Genomic DNA, 23,185 nt, shown 5'->3' on the forward strand with positions numbered 1-23,185 from the left:
AAGGGTCCTACAGTCCATGGAACCCAAAAGAGTTTTACCTGGAACCAAAAAGGGGTCTTCAAAGGGTTCTATGGGGACAGTCGAAGAACCCTTTTAGGTTCTAGATAGTTCCTTTTTTTTGAGTGAGTTGTTAAACTCTGTTTTATCAAAAATGCCATCAACAGAAAAAGATAGAGAGTCTGTACTAAATGGTAACCTAGAGAGTACAACAGTTGACCAGAGCACTACTGGCCCTGGTCAAAAGTCATGCACTAGAAAGGGAATAGGGTAACATATAAGATATTTGTATAATCTGCAACAGTATGGTTTTAAGAAACTTCAGGCTTCGTCCCAAATGGCAACCTAAATAACTGTTCTGAATGTTTTATTCCTGCTTATGTAGGAATAAAACAGTCGAAGAACCCTTTTAGGTTCTAGATAGTTCCTTTTTAGTGTAGGGTGCCATTTGGGACACAGGCGTATATCCTGTTGGTTCAGTAATCAGGGGGGTGTCGCTGCCGATGCCTGGCGTGCCAAAAAGCCCATAAATCTTTTGCAGCAGGTGCAGCAGGGGATCTGTTTCAGTCAGTCAATGCCAAAGACTAGAGAGAATATGTATCCCAAATGGCACCCTATTCCCTATATAGTATAGGACCTGGTCAAAAAAAGTACACTATAACGGGAATAGGTTGCAATTTAGGATGTAATTCTAGAGCAGGCATGGGCAGATATCATATTAAAAACCGCAAACAAAAACTCTACTGCAAAATGTGTAGAATTGCAAAAAATTTGCTGTGAAACTGCTAAAAAAATTCTCTCCTCAAATCAAATCAAATGTTATTTGTCACATGCTTCGTAAATAACAGGTGTAAACTAACAGTGAAACACTTACTTACTTCCTCCCCATGGCTAAATGAGTAGAATGACATAAAATGGGTGAGAACATTTCAAAATCTACTTTCTGCGCCCCAAGGCAAAATGTGTAGAATTGAAATTAACTTTAAAACGTACCTTTTTTCTCTCTGCTGTCAAGAGGGGTACCGCTAAAATGTGGGCGCCAAAAAAGGCTGAGGCCTTTGACTGCATGTGTGGGTATGGATGTGGGCCACTGTGGGCCCTCATCCCTGGTCTAGAGCAGAGCCCATAGGGAACACAGGGGCACGGGCCCTCATCCCTGGTCTAGAGCAGAGCCCATAGGGAACACAGGGGCACGGGCCCTCATCCCTGGTCTAGAGCAGAGCCCATAGGGAACACAGGGGCCCTCATCCCTGGTCTAGAGCAGAGCCCATAGGGAACACAGGGGCCCTCATCCCTGGTCTAGAGCAGAGCCCATAGGGAACACAGGGGCCCTCATCCCTGGTCTAGAGCAGAGCCCATAGGGAACACAGGGGCACGGGCCCTCATCCCTGGTCTAGAGCAGAGCCCATAGGGAACACACGGGCCCTCATCCCTGGTCTAGAGCAGAGCCCATAGGGAACACAGGGGCCCTCATCCCTGGTCTAGAGCAGAGCCCATAGGGAACACAGGGGCCCTCATCCCTGGTCTAGAGCAGAGCCCATAGGGAACACAGGGGCCCTCATCCCTGGTCTAGAGCAGAGCCCATAGGGAACACAGGGGCCCTCATCCCTGGTCTAGAGCAGAGCCCATAGGGAACACAGGGGCACGGGCCCTCATCCCTGGTCTAGAGCAGAGCCCATAGGGAACACAGGGGCCCTCATCCCTGGTCTAGAGCAGAGCCCATAGGGAACACAGGGGCCCTCATCCTGTTTTTTAAATGACATTTTGTTGTTGTTATCGTTTCTCTGTAACATTACTAGCCACCTAGCAATTTTATGAAGTTGGCTTTAACTAGCATTGAAAGATTCCCAATCTCCTAACTTCATAACTAGCTACCAAGAAGCCATTTCAGGTTATCCATTAAGCTATAGTATCTTAGCTGGTGTGCTTGTTGGAAAGGTTGGTACAAAAGCATGCAATAACTAAATATACTGAAAAAAAGACTCACATTCCTTTCAATCTCTTACCCAGATTTGAGCAGAGATGCAGAGTAGCATATTTCGTTTCTTGAAAAAAATAACCACCAGTCAGGAGGATTTGACATAGAATTAAGCATAATGATTATGTCTCTAGATTGCAGAAAAAAAGCTGTTTCAGGTGTTCTCCAATTTACGGTCAGGGGCCTAGAACCCCCTCCAGCCATCCTCATATACTTTACATCACCTCAGATCTTTGGGGTGCATGACACCCTTGGTCTAAAGTCTAGGCCATGGTAATCGCTTCAGAACAGAGTCTGCCACTGCCTGCTGGAATGACACAGCTGTCAAGCATTCTTATTTCTTACCATGGCTTACACCTATGGCTACATCCTAAATTGCACCCTGATTCATATATAGTGCACTAATTTTGACCAGGACCTATACAAAAGTAGGGCACTATATGCTGTAGGATTTTAAAAAATTGTTTTATTTAACTAGGCAAGTCAGTTAAGAAAAAATTCTCATTTATAATGACGGCCTACCCCAGACAACACTGGGCCAATTGTGCACCGTCCTATGGGACTCTCAATCACAGCTGGATGTGATACAGCCTGGATTCAAACCAGGGACTGTAGTGACACCTCCTGCAATGATATGCAGGGCCTTAGATCGCTGCGCCACTCAGGAGCACGAGGAATAGGATCATATTCCCTATTTAGTGCACAAATGTTGACCAGGGCCCATACATGGCACACCCTATTCCCCATGGGCCCCACCCTATTCCCCTCTCCCATCACAGGCCTTCCTTGTCCTATTTATCAGATAGACAAAGCTATTACAGATTACTTTCGGATTATTAATATCTTTCTGAGCATTAAATTACACTGCATTCTGTGTCAGAGCCTGCTTTTATACTTTATTACATACAGTCACACATGTTTGACTGTGGTCAAGAGGCTTGGATCTATCGTTTGATTGGTCTGTCTGTCTGTCGTACCAGAATACTAGTACTCGGTGTAACATCACCACCAAGGTGTAACATCACCGACCAAGTAGCTGTTGGTTGTGTTGTACACCAGTTGTTCGCGGGGTCTGATCAATCAACCTGTACGCCAATCAGATGGCGTACCAGAGCAACCTTCAAAATATATTGTGGGTTATCTGTTTAGGCGTGCAAACAGTAGCCTGTGTAAAGAATAAACCGTCATCAAACTATGTCTGGACAATTGTTCATTTATGCTGGGTATTAGACAACAAATAATGGGGTTAGGTAGAAAATATTTTAGAAAACGTCTGGACAGATGACATTGAGAATCTGACATAAGTGTGTTCCCGCCAGCTGTTTAAATGGTTCTGAGACCCGCCCCTATTCTCACAGAACGATTGTGACGCGAGGTCCCCATGGAGACAGAGGAGGGAGAAATGTCATTGTCGTTTTAAAATCACATGGACCGAGTTTTGATCGCTCCGTCTGTGTGCAATGAAATAGCTACAAACAATGTGAAATTGCTCATAAAAGTATCCAAGAGCTGCTGCCGACCAAGCAGTTTAAGATACCATCGGTAGCTTGGAAACGGTAAGCCTTTATCAAATGAAATATGAATTTTGCAAGCAAGATCTAGTCTAACGTTACGGATGTAGCTATCTAACGTTAGCTAGCTTAGTGCTAGTTAGCTTGCCCGTAACAACAGTAGCGGTCTGTTTATGATGGTCAGGATGGTCTTTGTAACTAGCTACCATGCAAACTGTAAACTTGCGTTGTGTGCTAACTAGCCAACGATGAACCAACCATGTGAAGATTCTTGAAACAGGCTTAGTGTTTTGATGGCAACAGGTTAGCATTTTTAAGGTGGTGCGCAGTCCTTGTGCTTCTTCCTTGAATCAAACCATTTTAGAAGCTTTCTTGCTATTGAGGTTGGCTATACAAATACTGTTACACACGAACATTTGAATCTTATTTCTACCGCAATTCCTCGGAAAAAAACTTTTCGTTTTTCTTGAAAATGCCCGGCTCGCTGAGATGCAAATAAATTCTTGCTCCAGTCCTTTGTTTACTTTAGTTGATGATGGCACACTAACGTTATGGCCATTTCTATGCAACTTTATGGAGGAACTCTCCCTAAAACCTCGAGTCCAGCTTTTATACACTGCGGGGTATGGGCGCTGCTCCCAGTTTTATTTCAGATCAAGATACTGATGTAAGTTAACAGCACCAGACAAGATTATATTTATGCATATAGACAATTTCACATAGTGCTGCTGTTTTCTCATTCTCAAAATGTCCAAAGCTGATTTGTATATTTTAAAAGCAGTTATACAACCATGTACAGCAGCTAAATCCCTTTCACTCCACGAAATGTTCTTTATCCAATTAGTGAAATAAATCCTGATTTGGGGCGCAGTGGTCTAAGGCACTTGCATCTCAGTGCAAGAGGCGTCACTACAGGCCCTGGTTCGAGTCCAGGCTGTATCACATCTGGCCGTGATTGGGAGTCCCATAGGGCGGCGCACAATTGGCCCAGCGTCGTCCGGGTTTGCCGGGAAGGCCGTCATTGTAAATAAGAATGAGTTCTTAACTGACTTGCCTAGTTAAATAAAGGTATCCTTTAAAACTGTCCTTTTAATATCATGGATGGTCAGTCCTTGCGTCCATAGCTCTGGCTATGAGTTTGAGACTAGTGCTATGTTGTGAAACAGTGACGGGGAGGACGCTTTGTTATTGTTTCTACTGCTGATTGCGCTTTAAGAACCCTTTGGCCTTTTGTAAGTAACACAGTTCGACATGGATAAATCTGTAGTGAAAAAGTTATTGTGCTGTATTTCAAAATACCCCTGTATACGTTTACTTCACCGGCTGCCAGTGGTTATGGAAAGTGGGTCTGATTGGAATAGCGTCGGCTAGCAGGTAGCTCTGCCCTGTTGTCACAGGTGTGAACAGGTGTGTGTGAAGCAGCAACCTGGTGAGAGGGTGGGCCAGTCTTTCCAGTCTTTCCCACATGAAGTCGCTCCGTCACAGACTTTCACATAGCATTCTCTCTCTGTTTTACTGAGGCTGTGGTACTATTGTCCAGACTGACTTCATTACAGGCTACTGCTGTGGTTTGTGGTCCCGGTGGGTCTCCAATATGTTTCTTCTGTCATATAGGCCTAACAGCAGGAAGCGCTGAGGCCTGGGAACAACTCTCCTCTTCTTTCTTGGTTTTGTGTGTTCCTTCCTAAAGGAAGTCATGCTTAGGACAGGCTCAAACTCAAGGCTCTTTTGTGGCCACATTTTATTTGTGAGCCACTGACATAATGGGCATATTTCTCCTTGGAGTGTATCCCAAATGGCATGCTTTTCCTGATGGGTCTTGGTCCAAAGTAGTGCACTATATAGAGTATCCCTATAGGGTGCCATTTGGGATGCAACCCCATGTCTAATTGTAAAGAACCTGTCCCTCTAGTGCTGAGGTTGATGACAGCAGTTCTTTTTGATATAGTTCCTGAGTAGAGGCTAGGTCACAGTGGAAACTCTCCTTATGCATGAAGTCCTGTTCTAGTCACCCTGCTGCTCTGCCCACTGACCTGGCTCAACCTCATTGTTTCCCCCCTTACTGTGACACCGGCTTCTCTCTGCTGGTTGTAAACCAGGAAGGTGTGAGGAGGGAGGCCCACCCCAGTTTGTCACACACCGGCCGGCATCCCAAATGATACCTTATTCCCGACTTCTGACCAGGGCCCTATGGGGGCACTACATAGGGAATTAGGTGCTGTTTTGAGATGTAGCCACAGCCTACCTAATCAGCCGCTGGCTCAGGAAGGGGGAGGGAAGGGTGGAGCCCCCGCTCCCCCACCGCTGACTCAGGAAGGGCCAGGAGAGGGAAGGGTGGAGCCCACGCCCACCACCGCTGGGCAGGGGTGTCCTAACAGTTGAATGTGTCAGTCCTCACTCATGACATCGGCAACCAATGACGTAAATGGCTGCCACGGGGCAAGGGGTGGCTTCCTCCGCTTTAGTAATCCTGATACGCCCCTTTTATTGGGAAAATATGAGGCCCTGGAAAATGCATCAAGGAGGACTGGTGGGTGGTGGATGTGCTGGCACACACTCTGTGTGGAACTTGTTGGGGGGCACAAGCAAACACTTTCCCTGATGCTGGAAACAGAGCTACAATTCAATCTATGAAGAAATGATTAGCTATAAAAGCATGGAAACCTCGCAAATGATCTCCCTGTACGCACTTGATTTCTACGTTGGATTATTCCGTTGTGTTAGACCCTTTTATGTTTTTATGCTGTGAAAGCAGTTGGCTGAGTCAAGTGATCCCAACTCATGAGGAGGCCTCTTCTGGGAATCCAGCTTTGTTCTCAAAGCCCCCTGGGATCAGTCACTCTTGACAGTAGTGAGGGAACCTGTTACTCTGTGCCTGGTAATACCCCCCCAGGTCACTCTTGACAGTAGTGAGGGAACCTATTACTCTGTGGCTGGTAATACCCCCCCCCCCCCAGGTCACTCTTGACAGTAGTGAGAGAACCTGTTACTCTGTGGCTGGTAATACCCCCCCAGGTCACTCTTGACTGTAGTGAGGGAACCTATTACTCTGTGGCTGGTAATACCCCCCCAGGTCACTCTTAACAGTAGTGAGAGCACCTGTTACTCTGTGGCTGGTAATACCCCCCCAGGTCACTCTTGACAGTAGTGAGGGAACCTGTTACTCTGTGCCTGGTAATACCCCCCCAGGTCACTCTTGACAGTAGTGAGGGAACCTATTACTCTGTGGCTGGTAATACCCCCCCAGGTCACTCTTGACAGTAGTGAGAGAACCTGTTACTCTGTGGCTGGTAATACCCCCCCAGGTCACTCTTGACAGTAGTGAGGGAACCTATTACTCTGTGGCTGGTAATACCCCCCCAGGTCACTCTTAACAGTAGTGAGAACCTGTTACTCTGTGCCTGGTAATACCCCCCCAGGTCACTCTTGACAGTAGTGAGGGAACCTATTACTCTGTGGCTGGTAATACCCCCCCAGATCACTCTTGACAGTAGTGAGAGAACCTATTACTCTGTGGCTGGTAATACCCCCCCAGGTCACTCTTGACAGTAGTGAGAGAACCTATTACTCTGTGGCTGGTAATACCCCCCCAGATCACTCTTGGCAGTAGTGAGGGAACCTGTTACTCTGTGGCTGGTAATACCCCCCCCAGATCACTCTTGACAGTAGTGAGGGAACCTATTACTCTGTGGCTGGTAATACCCCCCCAGGTCACTCTTGACAGTAGTGAGGGAACCTATTACTCTGTGGCTGGTAATACCCCCCCAGGTCACTCTTGACAGTAGTGAGGGAACCTGTTACTTTGTGGCTGGCTGGTAATAACGCCCCAGGTCACTCTTGACAGTAGTGAGGGAACCTGTTACTTTGTGGCTGGCTGGTAATACCCCCCCAGATCACTCTTGGCAGTAGTGAGGGAACCTGTTACTTTGTGGCTGGCTGGTAATAACGCCCCAGGTCACTCTTGACAGTAGTGAGGGAACCTGTTAATTTGTGGCTGGCTGGTAATACCCCCCCAGGTTCATAGCAGAACCAGCCATGTTGCCCCGAGCCAAGTTTCACAGCTACAGCTCAAATGGCACCCTATTACCTATTTAGTGCACTACTTTTGACCAGGACTAGGGCCCATAGGTCTTGGTCAAAGTAGTGCACTATATAGTGAATAGGGTGCCATTTGTTAATTGGCCCTCCATCTGACTTTCCCCTGGCCTTCTGCATGCAGGACCTGGCTCCCAGCCAACCCTGCTGTTAAAGAAGCATAAAGGGACAGAATACAACTGGTGGAGCTTTGGGACTCGTATGGGAGCCTAATAAATGTTATGTTAGGATTCCCTAAGGAGCAGGCCTCCCCTTTTCCTCATATTGGCATTTTGGAGCTCTAATTGGGCACAGACATCACAGCCCAGGCAAGCCCACTGGTACGCATGTACACTCTCAAAAAGAGAGGCAGGCAGGAAGCACATGGTTTTAAAAGGGAACTTTTACTGGAAGTGCAAATAGGTTCCTGACCCATTTGGATCGGCCACTCTGAAAGGTGAGATCTCCGTTAAGTTTGAAACTATTCTTGTTATTTCTGCTTGTTACAGTGCAAAACTGTAAGGCAGAGCTTTCTGCTTGTTACAGTGCAAAACTGTAAGGCAGAGCTTTCTGCTTGTTACAGTGCAAAACTGTAAGGCAGAGCTTTCTGCTTGTTACAGTGCAAAACTGTAAGGCAGAGCTTTCTGCTTTTCCGTTTTTGTTCTGTAATGATATGGTCTTTGACTTTTATAGAATGTTTAGCCTCATGGCAAAGTAATAGCAGGTATTGCACCGATGCTTCTTAGAATTACAGAGCTGTATGTTTCATTGTGCTGTGTGTATATAGTTGTCCTTCATGAATTACAGAGCTGTACGTCTCATTGTGCTGTGTGGATATAGATGTCCTTCATGAATTACAGAGCTGTATGTCTCATTGTGCTGTGTGGATATAGATGTCCTTCATGAATTACAGAGCTGTACGTCTCATTGTGCTGTGTGGATATAGATGTCCTTCATGAATTACAGAGCTAAACGTCTCATTGTGCTGTGTGGATATAGATGTCCTTCATGAATTACAGAGCTGTACGTCTCATTGTGCTGTGTGGATATAGATGTCCTTCATGAATTACAGAGCTGTACGTCTCATTGTGCTGTGTGGATATAGATGTCCTTCATGAATTACAGAGCTGTATGTTTCATTGTGCTGTGTGGATATAGATGTCCTTCATGAATTACAGAGCTGTATGTCTCATTGTGCTGTGTGGATATAGATGTCCTTCATGAATTACAGAGCTGTATGTTTCATTGTGCTGTGTGGATATAGATGTCCTTCATGAATTACAGAGCTGTATGTCTCATTGTGCTGTGTGGATATAGATATCCTTCATGAATTACAGAGCTGTATGTCTCATTGTGCTGTGTGGATATAGATGTCCTTCATGAATTACAGAGCTGTACGTCTCATTGTGCTGTGTGGATATAGATGTCCTTCATGAATTATTAACAGGGTAAGTCAGTCAATTGGTATTTAGGAAAATCCTCAACAATTTAAGGCTTTTCATTGTGGAGACGTGTTGGACATGTTTCTTTGTATTTTTCTCCCTACAGTAGCTTGTTGTATTTTTCTCCCTACAGTAGCTTGTTGTATTTTTCTCCCTACAGTAGCTTGTTGTATTTTTCTCCCTACAGTAGCTTGTTGTATTTTTCTCCCTACAGTAGCTTGTTGTATTTTTCTCCCTACAGTAGCTTGTTGTATTTTTCTCCCTACAGTAGCTTGTTGTATTTTTCTCCCTACAGTAGCTTGTTGTATTTTTCTCCCTACAGTAGCTTGTTGTATTTTTCTCCCTACAGTAGCTTGTTGTATTTTTTTCCCTACAGTAGCTTGATGTGTTTTTTTTCTCCTACGTGAGCTTGTTGTATTTTTCTCCCTACGGTAGCTTGTTGTATTTTTCTCCCTGCGTGAGCTTGTTGTATTTTTCTCCCTACGTGAGCTTGTTGTAATTTTCTCCCTGCGGTAGCTTGTTGTAATTTTCTCCTGCGGTAGCTTGTTGTATTTTTCTCCTGCGGTAGCTTGTTGTATTTTTCTCCTGCGGTAGCTTGTTGTATTTTTTCTCCTGCGGTAGCTTGTTGTATTTTTTCTCCTGCGGTAGCTTGTTGTATTTTTTCTCCTACGGTAGCTTGTTGTATTTTTCTCCCTGCGGTAGCTTGTTGTATTTTTTCTCCTACGTGAGCTTGTTGTATTTCTCTAGCTTTGTCTCCCAGTGTATGATGTAATATTCTGCAGGATTAATTAACTTAGTGCAAGAGATTCCCAAGCAAGTGACTGAAGAAGTTCAACCAACCCATGAGGAAAGACCCAACGCAGGCCTCTGAAGTTCAGGAGGTTCCTTCAAGCCTGCAGGCAGCTGCACAGTTTAGGCTAGTTAGCATGGCGTGCATTATCTCCAGAACCACTCCAGAGTCATACTAACTCATTTAAATGTTGCTGTTGCTCACAGAGGTCTTCTTGACCTGGCTCCTCTTTCATCTGGTTCTCTCACCCTCATCTGATATATTCCATCTGACATGGCCTTTTTAATGACACTCTGGGGAGGGGATTCTCCAGACACTCCTAATCTTGATTTATGAAGTGCCAGTGAGCCCTTACTCTAGGGAGTGTGCGCTCGCTTGTCTGCTGATGGACGGCTGTGGTTTTGTGTGTCCTAAATGGCACCCTGTTATCTACATAGTGCACTGCTTATAGGGCTTTGGTAAAAAGCAGTGAACTACATATAGGGAATTGGGTGGTGTTTGAGACTCAGCCACTGTGTGTGTGTACTCTGCTGGCTAGTGTCAGCCAAGCCTCAGAGGACCCCATAGCATAGACAGGCACCACAGAGATACAATGAAGGGAAATGCTTCCTGTGGGGGATCCCGCCAACTTCTGCCACACTTGGCTAAATCAGATGAGATATTTTTGGAATTTTGTGATGTGTTGTCAGAGAGAGAGATGGGGGGGGGCAATTGTATTTGTCATCTGCAAAGAGCACTGGCATATTTGCCTGTGTTTATGGAAGGCTTTGAGGCAGTGAAGCTATATTTAAGATCACCTCTGGAGTCCTTAAGGGTGGAAAGTGCCAGTGCCTGCTGGTGCCTGTTCTGACTGCCAACACTGTAGAGCTGTCAGATGAGCACACTAATGCCGGCCTCTCTTAACCTGATATCTAATCTTGAAAACTGGCACATGGAAACAAGACCATGGTACGGTTGTCAGCTTTCTTAGACGGGTAAAAACCCAAGCGTTGCTTTGCTGCTGACCTCACGTTCTCCCCTCCAGAGAACTAGGCTAACTAGTACCAGGATCACCTCACGTTCTCCCCTCCAGAGAACTAGGCTAACTAGTACCAGGATCACCTCACGTTCTCCCCTCCAGAGAACTAGGCTAACTAGTACCAGGATCACCTCACGTTCTCCCCTCCAGAGAACTAGGCTAACTAGTACCAGGATCACCTCACGTTCTCCCCTCCAGAGAACTAGGCTAACTAGTACCAGGATCACCTCACTCCCCTCCAGAGAACTTCTCCCCTCCAGAGAACTAGGCTAACTAGTACCAGGATCACCTCACGTTCTCCCCTCCAGAGAACTAGGCTAACTAGTACCAGGATCACCTCACATTCTCCCCTCCAGAGAACTAGGCTAACTAGTACCAGGATCACCTCACATTCTCCCCTCCAGAGAACTAGGCTAACTAGTACCAGGATCACCTCACATTCTCCCCTCCAGAGAACTAGGCTAACTAGTACCAGGATCACCTCACATTCTCCCCTCCAGAGAACTAGGCTAACTAGTACCAGGATCACCTCACATTCTCCCCTCCAGAGAACTAGTACCAGGATCACCTCACATTCTCCCTCCAGAGAACTAGGCTAACTAGTACCAGGATCACCTCACATTCTCCCCTCCAGAGAACTAGGCTAACTAGTAGAGAACTAGGCTAACTAGTACCAGGATCACCTCACGTTCTCCCCTCCAGAGAACTAGGCTAACTAGTACCAGGATCACCTCACGTTCTCCCCTCCAGAGAACTAGGCTAACTAGTACCAGGATCACCTCACGTTCTCCCCTCCAGAGAACTAGGCTAACTAGTACCAGGATCACCTCACATTCTCCCCTCCAGAGAACTAGGCTAACTAGTACCAGGATCGCACAACTTCCATTTCTGTCTCGAGTTTCCACATTTTATGGCGCTAGGGGCTGTTTGACCTACCTATATTGTAGGTCATAGGCCCTATGTATTATCAGTGACACTCCAGCAGTTTGAGATGACTGGAAGAGGAACTAAAGTGACACTTGACTTGAGTTAGGATTTTTCAAACAGTCTTTGGCAGGTTTGTTTTTCTCTGAAAAGGTAAGATGGATTGGACTGGTGTTATTGTGATTGTAGTGGGAAAATGCTCGCAAATTTGAACCCGTGTGAGATGTGATTACTGCAATCTACTGTAAATGACAGGCCCAGGCATTGAATTGAGTGATTTTAGGGGCAAGGCCATATGGTGTTCAAGCGGTGCCCAATCTGCCACGGCACCAAGGCCATTAACCAAAATATCCAATTAAATTGATTTGAAAACTGAATACCTGAGGCACTGTTCTTTCTGAAGTTGCCATTTGCGCAACTTCACCAATCTTGCAATCTAAGCGTTGGCAGTCAACATTTTGAAACTATTTAACCATAAACGTAATTGTTTAAAACCTGGACGTTTTGGGGTATTTTATGAGGCATGTCTTAGAGTTACTAGCATAGGAATGTTATGGGGATTCTTTCATAAACACTTCCTTATATGCCACTGAAACCAGTATTTATCTCATGTTCTCAACTTTCTTTCGTTGTCGAGGAGCCAAAGACACAATCCTAGTCATAGTAACAGCCCTACCAACCCTAGTCATAGTAACAGCCCTACCAACCCTAGTCATAGTAACAGCCCTACCAACCCTAGTCATAGTAACAGCCCTACCAACCCTAGTCATAGTAACAGCCCTAGTCATAGTAACAGCCCTAGTCATAGTAACAGCCCTAGTCATAGTAACAGCCCTAGTCATAGTAACAGCCCTAGTCATAGTAACAGCCCTAGTCATAGTAACAGCCCTAGTCATAGTAACAGCCCTACCAGCCCTAGTCATAGTAACAGCCCTAGTCATAGTAACAGCCTACCAGCCCTCGTCATGCTAACAGCCCTCGTCATGGTAACAGCCCTCGTCATGGTAACAGCCCTCGTCATGGTAACAGCCCTCGTCATGGTGGGGCGGCAGGGTAGCCTTGTGGTTAGAGCGTTGGACTAGTAACCGGAAGGTTGCAAGTTCAAATCCCTGAGCTGACAAGGTACAAATCTGTCGTTCTGCCCCTGAACAAGGCAGTTAACCCACTGTTCCTAGGCTGTCATTGAAAATAAGAATTTGTTCTTAACTGACTTGCCTAGTTAAATAAAGGTCAAATAAAAATAAATAAATGGTAACAGCCCTCATGGTAACAGCCCTGGTAACAGCCCTAGTCATAGTAACATGTGTACTGCTAGTCGCCTAGTTCTACGCAGTGTTAAATAACCCAGGGCATGTGTACTGCTAGTTCTACGCAGTGTTAAATAACCCAGGGCATGTGTACTGCTAGTTCTACGCAGGGTTAAATAACCCAGGGCATGTGTACTGCTAGTCACCTAGTTCTACACAGTGTTAAATAACCCAGGGCATGTGTACTGCTAGTCACCTGTCACCTAGTTCTACACAGTGTTAAATAACCCAGGGCATGTGTACTGCTAGTCACCTAGTTCTACACAGTGTTAAATAACCCAGGGCATGTGTACTGCTAGTCCCCTAGTTCTACGCAGTGTTAAATAACCCAGGGCATGTGTACTGCTAGTCCCCTAGTTCTACGCAGTGTTAAATAACCCAGGGCATGTGTACTGCTAGTCACCTAGTTCTACGCAGTGTTAAATAACCCAGGGCATGTGTACTGCTAGTCACCTAGTTCTACGCAGTGTTAAATAATCCAGGGCATGTGTACTGCTAGTCACCTAGTTCTACGCAGTGTTAAATAACCCAGGGCATGTGTACTGCTAGTCACCTAGTTCTACGCAGTGTTAAATAACCCAGGGCATGTGTACTGCTAGTCACCTAGTTCTACGCAGTGTTAAATAACCCAGGGCATGTGTACTGTAAGTCACCTAGTTCTACGCAGTGTTAAATAACCCAGGGCATGTGTACTGCTAGTTCTACGCAGTGTTAAATAACCCAGGGCATGTGTACTGCTAGTCCCCTAGTTTTTTAAATTTTTTTATTTTATTTTTTTATTTCACCTTTATTTAACCAGGTAGGCTAGTTGAGAACAGGTTCTCATTTGCAACTGCGACCTGGCCAAGATAAAGCATAGCAGTGTGAACAGACAACACAGAGTTACACATGGAGTAAACAATTAACAAGTCAATAACACAGTAGAGAAAAAAGGGGAGTCTATATACAATGTGTGCAAAAGGCATGAGGAGGTAGGCGAATAATTACAATATTGCAGATTAACACTGGAGTGATAAATGATCAGATGATCATGTACAGGTAGAGATATTGGTGTGCAAAAGAGCAGAAAAGTAAATAAATAAAAACTGTGGGGATGAGGTAGGTGAAAATGGGTGGGCTATTTACCAATAGATTATGTACAGCTGCAGCTATCGGTTAGCTGCTCAGATAGCTGATGTTTGAAGTTGGTGAGGGAGATAAAAGTCTCCAACTTCAGCGATTTTTGCAATTCGTTCCAGTCACAGGCAGCAGAGTACTGGAACGAAAGGCGGCCGAATGAGGTGTTGGCTTTAGGGATGATCAATGAGATACACCTGCTGGAGCGCGTGCTATGGATGGGTGTTGCCATCGTGACCAGTGAGCTGAGATAAGGCGGAGCTTTGCCTAGCATGGCCTTGTAGATGACCTGGAGCCAGTGGATCTGGCGACGAATATGTAGCAAGGGCCAGCCGACTAGAGCATACAAGTCGCAGTGGTGGGTAGTATAAGGTGCTTTAGTGACAAAACGGATGGCACTGTGATAAACTGCATCCAGTTTGCTGAGAAGAGTGTTGGAAGCAATTTTGTAGATGACATCGCCGATGTCGAGGATCGGTAGGATAGTCAGTTTTACTAGGGTAAGCTTGGCAGCGTGAGTGAAGGAGGCTTTGTTGCGGAATAGAAAGCCGACTCTTGATTTGATTTTCGATTGGAGATGTTTGATATGGGTCTGGAAGGAGAGTTTGCAGTCTAGCCAGACACCTAGGTACTTATAGGTGTCCACATATTCAAGGTCGGAACCATCTAGTGTGGTGATGCTAGTCGGGCAAGCGGGTGCAGGCAGCGATCGGTTGAAAAGCATGTATTTGGTTTTACTAGCGTTTAAGAGCAGTTGGAGGCCACGGAAGGAGTGTTGTATGGCATTGAAGCTCGATTGGAGGTTAGATAGCACAGTGTCCAATGACGGGCCGAAAGTGTATAGAATGGTGTCGTCTGCGTAGAGGTGGATCAGGGAATCGCCCGCAGCAAGAGCAACATAATTGATATACACAGAGAAAAGAGTCGACCCGAGAATTGAACCCTGTGGCACCCCCATAGAGACTGCCAGAGGACCGGACAACATGCCCTCCGATTTGACACACTGAACTCTGTCTGCAAAGTAATTGGTGAACCAGGCAAGGCAGTCATCCGAAAAACCGAGGCTACTGAGTCTGCCGATAAGAATATGGTGATTGACAGAGTCGAAAGCCTTGGCAAGGTCGATGAAGACAGCTGCACAGTGCTGTCTTTTATCGATGGCGGGTTATGATGTCGTTTAGTACCTTAAGTGTGGCTGAGGTGCACCCGTGACCGGCTCGGAAACCAGATTGCATAGCGGAGAAGGTACGGTGGGATTCGAGATGGTCAGTGACCTGTTTGTTGACTTGGCTTTCGAAGACCTTAGATAGGCAGGGCAGAATGGATATAGGTCTGTAACAGTTTGGGTCCAGGGTGTCTCCCCCTTTGAAGAGGGGGATGACTGCGGCAGCTTTCCAATCCTTGGGGATCTCAGACGATATGAAAGAGAGGTTGAACAGGCTGGTAATAGGGGTTGCGACAATGGCGGCGGATAGTTTCAGAAATAGAGGGTCCAGATTGTCAAGCCCAGCTGTTTTATACAGGTCCAGTTTTTGCAGCTCTTTCAGAACATCTGCTATCTGGATTTGGGTAAAGGAGAACCTGGAGAGGCTTGGGCGAGGAGCTGCGGGGGGGCCGGAGCTGTTGGCCGAGGTAGGAGTAGCCAGGCGGAAGGCATGGCCAGCCGTTGAGAAATGCTTGTTGAAGTTTTCGATAATCATGGATTTGTCTGTGGTGACCGTGTTCCCTAGCCTCAGTGCAGTGGGCAGCTGGGAGGAGGTGCTCTTGTTCTCCATGGACTTCACAGTGTCCCAAAACTTTTTGGAGTTGGAGCTACAGGATGCAAACTTCTGCCTGAAGAAGCTGGCCTTAGCTTTCCTGACTGACTGCGTGTATTGGTTCCTGACTTCCCTGAACAGTTGCATATCGCGGGGACTGTTCGATGCTATTGCAGTCCGCCACAGGATGTTTTTGTGCTGGTCGAGGGCAGTCAGGTCTGGAGTGAACCAAGGGCTGTATCTGTTCTTAGTTCTGCATTTTTTGAACGGAGCATGCTTATCTAATATGGTGAGGAAGTTACTCTTAAAGAATGACCAGGCATCCTCAACTGATGGGATGAGGTCAATGTCCTTCCAGGATACCCGGGCCAGGTCGATTAGAAAGGCCTGCTCACAGAAGTGTTTTAGGGAGCGTTTGACAGTGATGAGGGGTGGTCGTTTGACTGCGGCACCGTAGCGGATACAGGCAATGAGGCAGTGGTCGCTGAGATCCTGGTTGAAGACAGCGGAGGTGTATAAGGAGGGCCAGTTGGTCAGGATGACGTCTATGAGGGTGCCCTTGCTTACAGAGTTAGGGTTGTACCTGGTGGGTTCCTTGATGATTTGTGTGAGATTGAGGGCATCTAGCTTAGATTGTAGGACTGCCGGGGTGTTAAGCATATCCCAGTTTAGGTCACCTAACAGAACAAACTCAGAAGCTAGATGGGGGGCAATCAATTCACAAATGGTGTCTAGGGCACAGCTGGGAGCTGAGGGGGGTCGGTAGCAGGCGGCAACAGTGAGAGACTTATTTCTGGAGAGAGTAATTTTCAGAATTAGTAGTTCGAACTGTTTGGGTATGGACCTGGAAAGTATGACATTACTTTGCAGGCTATCTCTGCAGTAGACTGCGACTCCTCCCCCTTTGGCAGTTCTGTCTTGACGGAAGATGTTATAGTTGGGTATGGAAATCTCTGAATTTTTGGTGGCCTTCCTGAGCCAGGATTCAGACACGGCAAGGAGATCAGGGTTAGCAGAGTGTGCTAAAGCAGTGAGTAAAACAAACTTAGGGAGGAGGCTTCTAATGTTGACATGCATGAAACCAAGGCTTTTTCGATCACAGAAGTCAACAAATGAGGGTGCCTGGGGACATGCTGGGCCTGGGTTTACCTCCACATCACCCGCGGAACAGAGAAGGAGTAGTATGAGGGTGCGGCTAAGGGCTATCAAAACTGGTCGCCTAGAGCGTTGGGGACAGAGAATAAGAGGAGCAGGTTTCTGGGCATGGTAGAATATATTCAGGGCATAATGCACAGACAGGGGTATGGTGGGGTGCGGGTACAGCGGAGGTAAGCCCAGGCACTGGGTGATGATGAGAGAGGTTTTATCTCTGGACATGCTGGTTGTAATGGGTGAGGTCACCGCATATGTGGGAGGTGGGACAAAGGAGGTATCAGGGGTCTGAGGAATGGGACTAGGGGCTCCATTGTGAACTAAAACAATGATAACTAACCTGAACAACAGTATACAAGGCATATCGACATTTGAGAGAGACATACAGCGAGGCATACAGTAATCACAGGTGTTGAATTGGGAAAGCTAGCTAAAACAGTAGGTTTGACAACAACAGCTAATCAGCTGGCACGACAACAGCAGGTAAAATGGCGTTGACTAGGCAACGGGGCCAACAGATAAAACAAACAAGCAGAATGGAGTACCGTGATTAATGGACAGTCCAGCGTGCATCAGCTATGTAGCCAAGTGTTCAGAGTCCAGGGGGCAGCGGTGGATGGGGCAGGGGGGCTGGGCTGGCGAGTGTTATCCAGGTTAAGAAAACTAACAATGACTAAATAGCTTGTAGTTAGCTAGCTGGTTAGCTTCTGGAGGTTCTTGAGTGTGTTCTAAAAATAAAGATAATAGCGATTCCGTATCACATTGGGTGAGGCAGGTTTCCGGAAGGTATAAACACATTTTTTTTTTAAATCAGGAAGAGATAGAGTACATATGGGCCACTGCGTTTTTGGGACGCGGCGATGAAGACGTTTAGCAGGCCTGTGCTAACAAGCTAACAGATTAGCAGGCCGGGGTAAACAAGGTAGTAGTTAGCGGACCTGGGCTAAACAAGCTAGCAGTTAGCATGCCGAACTAGCAAGCAAGGAGATAGCGAGGGCTAGAGAGTTAGCCTTTGGAGGACGTCGCGATGGGGTGAGTCTGTTTATTCCTCTTCATGCGGTGATATCGATAGACCGGTCGTAGTCAGGGTATTGTAGCCCAGGAGTATGCTAGGAGCTCTGGCCGGGCTAGCTTCAAGCTACGTGGGTGGAAACGCTAGCCAGGAGTAATCAACCAGGGTTGCTGTTTATCCGGGGGTAAAATTTTTTTTAAATAGGTCCGTTATGCTCTGGTTAGCGTCGCGTTGTTTGAACTGGCGAGAGCTTTCCGAGCTAAAGGTTAGTTGATGACCAGTTAGCTGTAGTCTTAGAGTGATTATCTTAATTTACCGAGGTTAGCTAGCCAGCTATTTGTCGTCCTTAACGTAGGAGACACTGCTAGCTAGCCAACAGCTAGCCAACGTCTACCGAATAGAACTTCCTCACTCAACAACCCGGTCGCATTCCGCTTCGCTCCACAGGTAGTATCACATTTTCATTTCATTTCATTACAGTACAACGGTTTGATTTGTTTGATCGTAGCTAGCTACATAGCTAGCTACATAGCCGTCTTTGTATCAAAGATAATTGTGTAGTCTAGAGCGATTTTCTAGGTTAGCTAGCCAGCTATTGTCGTTCTTTTAACGCAACGTAACGTAATCAACACTGCTAGCTAGCCAGCTAGCCCCCGAATAGCAGCACTGTAGAAACTATCACACTCAACGGAACGACTTGATTAGTGTAGTGCCAACAACGCAGCCACTGCCAGCTAGCCTACAAAGTCAACAACGCAGCCACTGCCAGCTAGCCTACTTCAGCAGTACTGTATCATTTTAATCATTTTAGTCAATAAGATTCTTGCTACGTAAGCTTAACTTTCTGAACATTCGAGACGTGTAGTCCACTTGTCATTCCAATCTCCTTTGCATTAGCGTAGCCTCTTCTGTAGCCTGTCAACTATGTGTCTGTCTATCCCTGTTCTCTCCTCTCTGCACAGACCATACAAACGCTCCACACCGCGTGGCCGCGGCCACCCTAATCTGGTGGTCCCAGCGCGCACGACCCACGTGGAGTTCCAGGTCTCCGGTAGCCTCTGGAACTGCCGATCTGCGGCCAACAAGGCAGAGTTCATCTCAGCCTATGCCTCCCTCCAGTCCCTCGACTTCTTGGCACTGACGGAAACATGGATCACCACAGACAACACTGCTACTCCTACTGCTCTCTCTTCGTCTGCCCACGTGTTCTCGCACACCCCGAGAGCTTCTGGTCAGCGGGGTGGTGGCACCGGGATCCTCATCTCTCCCAAGTGGTCATTCTCTCTTTCTCCCCTTACCCATCTGTCTATCGCCTCCTTTGAATTCCATGCTGTCACAGTTACCAGCCCTTTCAAGCTTAACATCCTTATCATTTATCGCCCTCCAGGTTCCCTCGGAGAGTTCATCAATGAGCTTGATGCCTTGATAAGCTCCTTTCCTGAGGACGGCTCACCTCTCACAGTTCTGGGCGACTTTAACCTCCCCACGTCTACCTTTGACTCATTCCTCTCTGCCTCCTTCTTTCCACTCCTCTCCTCTTTTGACCTCACCCTCTCACCTTCCCCCTACTCACAAGGCAGGCAATACGCTCGACCTCATCTTTACTAGATGCTGTTCTTCCACTAACCTCACTGCAACTCCCCTCCAAGTCTCCGACCACTACCTTGTATCCTTTTCCCTCTCGCTCTCATCCAACACTTCCCACACTGCCCCTACTCGGATGGTATCGCGCCGTCCCAACCTTCGCTCTCTCTCCCCCGCTACTCTCTCCTCTTCCATCCTATCATCTCTTCTCTCTGCTCAAACCTTCTCCAACCTATCTCCTGATTCTGCCTCCTCAACCCTCCTCTCCTCCCTTTCTGCATCCTTTGACTCTCTATGTCCCCTATCCTCCAGGCCGGCTCGGTCCTCCCCTCCCGCTCCGTGGCTCGACGACTCATTGCGAGCTCACAGAACAGGGCCCTGGGCAGCCGAGCGGAAATGGAGGAAAACTCGCCTCCCTGCGGACCTGGCATCCTTTCACTCCCTCCTCTCTACATTTTCCTCTTCTGTCGCTGCTGCTAAGGCCACTTTCTACCACTCTAAATTCCAAGCATCTGCCTCTAACCCTAGGAAGCTCTTTGCCACCTTCTCCTCCCTCCTGAATCCTCCTCCCCCTCCCCCCCCCCTCCTCCCTCTCTGCAGATGACTTCGTCAACCATTTTGAAAAGAAGGTCGACGACATCCGATCCTTGTTTGCTAAGTCAAACGACACCGCTGGTTCTGCTCACACTGCCCTACCCTGTGCTCTGACCTCTTTCTCCCCTCTCTCCAGATGAAATCTTGCGTCTTGTGACGGCCGGCCGCCCAACAACCTGCCCGCTTGACCCTATCCCCTCCTCTCTTCTCCAGACCATTTCGGGAGACCTTCTCCCTTACCTCACCTCGCTCATCAACTCATCCCTGACCGCTGGCTACGTCCCTTCCGTCTTCAAGAGAGCGAGAGTTGCACCCCTTCTGAAAAAACCTACACTCGATCCCTCCGATGTCAACAACTACAGACCAGTATCCCTTCTTTCTTTTCTCTCCAAAACTCTTGAACGTGCCGTCCTTGGCCAGCTCTCCCGCTATCTCTCAGAATGACCTTCTTGATCCAAATCAGTCAGGTTTCAAGACTAGTCATTCAACTGAGACTGCTCTTCTCTGTATCACGGAGGCGCTCCGCACTGCTAAAGCTAACTCTCTCTCCTCTGCTCTCATCCTTCTAGACCTATCGGCTGCCTTCGATACTGTGAACCATCAGATCCTCCTCTCCACCCTCTCCGAGTTGGGCATCTCCGGCGCGGCCCACGCTTGGATTGCGTCCTACCTGACAGGTCGCTCCTACCAGGTGGCGTGGCGAGAATCTGTCTCCTCACCATGCGCTCTCACCACTGGCGTCCCCCAGGGCTCTGTTCTAGGCCCTCTCCTATTCTCGCTATACACCAAGTCACTTGGCTCTGTCATAACCTCACATGGTCTCTCCTATCATTGCTATGCAGACGACACACAATTAATCTTCTCCTTTCCCCCTTCTGATGACCAGGTGGCGAATCGCATCTCTGCATGTCTGGCAGACATATCAGTGTGGATGACGGATCACCACCTCAAGCTGAACCTCGGCAAGACGGAGCTGCTCTTCCTCCCGGGGAAGGACTGCCCGTTCCATGATCTCGCCATCACGGTTGACAACTCCATCGTGTCCTCCTCCCAGAGCGCTAAGAACCTTGGCGTGATCCTGGACAACACCCTGTCGTTCTCAACTAACATCAAGGCGGTGGCCCGTTCCTGTAGGTTCATGCTCTACAACATCCGCAGAGTACGACCCTGCCTCACACAGGAAGCGGCGCAGGTCCTAATCCAGGCACTCGTCATCTCCCGTCTGGATTACTGCAACTCGCTGTTGGCTGGGCTCCCTGCCTGTGCCATTAAACCCCTACAACTCATCCAGAACGCCGCAGCCCGTCTGGTGTTCAACCTTCCCAAGTTCTCTCACGTCACCCCGCTCCTCCGCTCTCTCCACTGGCTTCCAGTTGAAGCTCGCATCCGCTACAAGACCATGGTGCTTGCCTACGGAGCTGTGAGGGGAACGGCACCTCAGTACCTCCAGGCTCTGATCAGGCCCTACACCCAAACAAGGGCACTGCGTTCATCCACCTCTGGCCTGCTCGCCTCCCTACCACTGAGGAAGTACAGTTCCCGCGCAGCCCAGTCAAAACTGTTCGCTGCTCTGGCCCCCCAATGGTGGAACAAACTCCCTCACGACGCCAGGACAGCGGAGTCAATCACCATCTTCCGGAGACACCTGAAACCCCACCTCTTTAAGGAATACCTAGGATAAGATAAAGTAATCCTTCTCACCCCCCTAAAAGATTTAGATGCACTATTGTAAAGTGGCTGTTTCACTGGATGTCTTAAGGTGAACGCACCAATTTGTAAGTCGCTCTGGATAAGAGCGTCTGCTAAATGACTTAAATGTAAATGTAAGACCGCTAGCATAGCTGGTAGTTAGCTGGCTAGCTTCAGTTGAGGGGGTCCGTTGAGGGGGTCCGGTTCCGAGGTAAATATAACTACTTTAGGAAAAGTAGCTACATTGGCGGGTTGCAGAAGAGTATTTGGAAGCTTAGGTTTAGCAAAATGTTTTTAAAGATATGCGAAGAAAAAAATATCTAAAAATATCTAAAATATCTAAAACGAAAAAGAGACGATATTTACAGAGAGACGATTCGACAGGTCACTTACTGATACGCCATCTTGGATTTTTAAAAATCCACACAGTTCTACACAGTGTTAAATAACCCAGGGCATGTGTACTTCTAGTCACCTTGTTCTACGCAGTGTTAAATAACCCAGGGCATGTGTACTGCTAGTCACCTAGTTCTACGCAGTGTTAAATAACCCAGGGCATGTGTACTGCTAGTCCCCTAGTTCTATACAGTGTTAAATAACCCAGGGCATGTGTACTGCTAGTCCCCTAGTTCTACGCATTGTTAAATAACCCAGGGCATGTGTACTTCTAGTCAACTAGTTCTAAGCCATGTTAAATAACCCAGGGCATGTGTACTGCTAGGCCCCTAGTTCTACGCAGTGTTAAATAACCCAGGGCATGTGTACTTCTAGTCAACTAGTTCTAAAGCCATGTTAAATAACCCAGGGTATGTGTACTGCTAGTCACCTAGTTCTACACAGTGTTAAATAACCCAGGGCATGTGTACTGCTAGTCACCTAGTTCTACACAGTGTTAAATAACCCAGGGCATGTGTACTGCTAGTCCCCTATTTCTATGCAGTGTTAAATAACCCAGGGCATGTGTACTGCTAGTCACCTAGTTCTACGCAGTGTTAAATAACCCAGGGCATGTGTACTGCTAGTCACCTAGTTCTACACAGTGTTAAATAACCCAGGGCATGTGTACTGCCAGTCCCCTAGTTCTACGCAGTGTTAAATAACCCAGGGCATGTGTACTGCTAGTCCCCTAGTTCTACACAGTGTTAAATAACCCAGGGCATGTGTACTGCTAGTCACCTAGTTCTACGCAGTGTTAAATAACCCAGGGCATGTGTACTGCTAGTCACCTAGTTCTACGCAG

At 47.3% G+C, this 23,185-nt stretch overlaps 2 protein-coding genes across 4 annotated transcripts in view; one reads left to right on the forward strand and one right to left on the reverse strand.

Moving 5' to 3' along the window:
- Positions 1–2,033, reverse strand: part of ndrg1b (N-myc downstream regulated 1b) — a 30,811-nt gene extending 28,778 nt beyond the window's left edge. The window contains exon 1 of the mRNA XM_065027140.1: positions 2,004–2,033. Within this exon, the coding sequence (XP_064883212.1) occupies positions 2,004–2,033 (30 nt within the window). The remainder of the gene's footprint in view (positions 1–2,003) is intronic.
- A 1,331-nt stretch (positions 2,034–3,364) lies between these two features.
- Positions 3,365–23,185, forward strand: part of ptp4a3b (protein tyrosine phosphatase 4A3b) — a 62,701-nt gene continuing 42,880 nt past the window's right edge. For 2 of the 3 annotated variants that reach the window (XM_065027380.1, XM_065027379.1), the window contains exon 1: positions 3,365–3,531. The gene's annotated coding sequence lies outside the window, so the exon portion shown is untranslated. Of the gene's footprint in view, positions 3,532–4,588; positions 4,719–23,185 lie in introns of those variants that run through there. The other variant, XM_065027381.1, reaches the window with a different exon arrangement.

Source organism: Oncorhynchus nerka, linkage group LG14 (genome assembly GCF_034236695.1).
Source record: "Oncorhynchus nerka isolate Pitt River linkage group LG14, Oner_Uvic_2.0, whole genome shotgun sequence".
NCBI lineage: Eukaryota > Metazoa > Chordata > Actinopteri > Salmoniformes > Salmonidae > Oncorhynchus > Oncorhynchus nerka.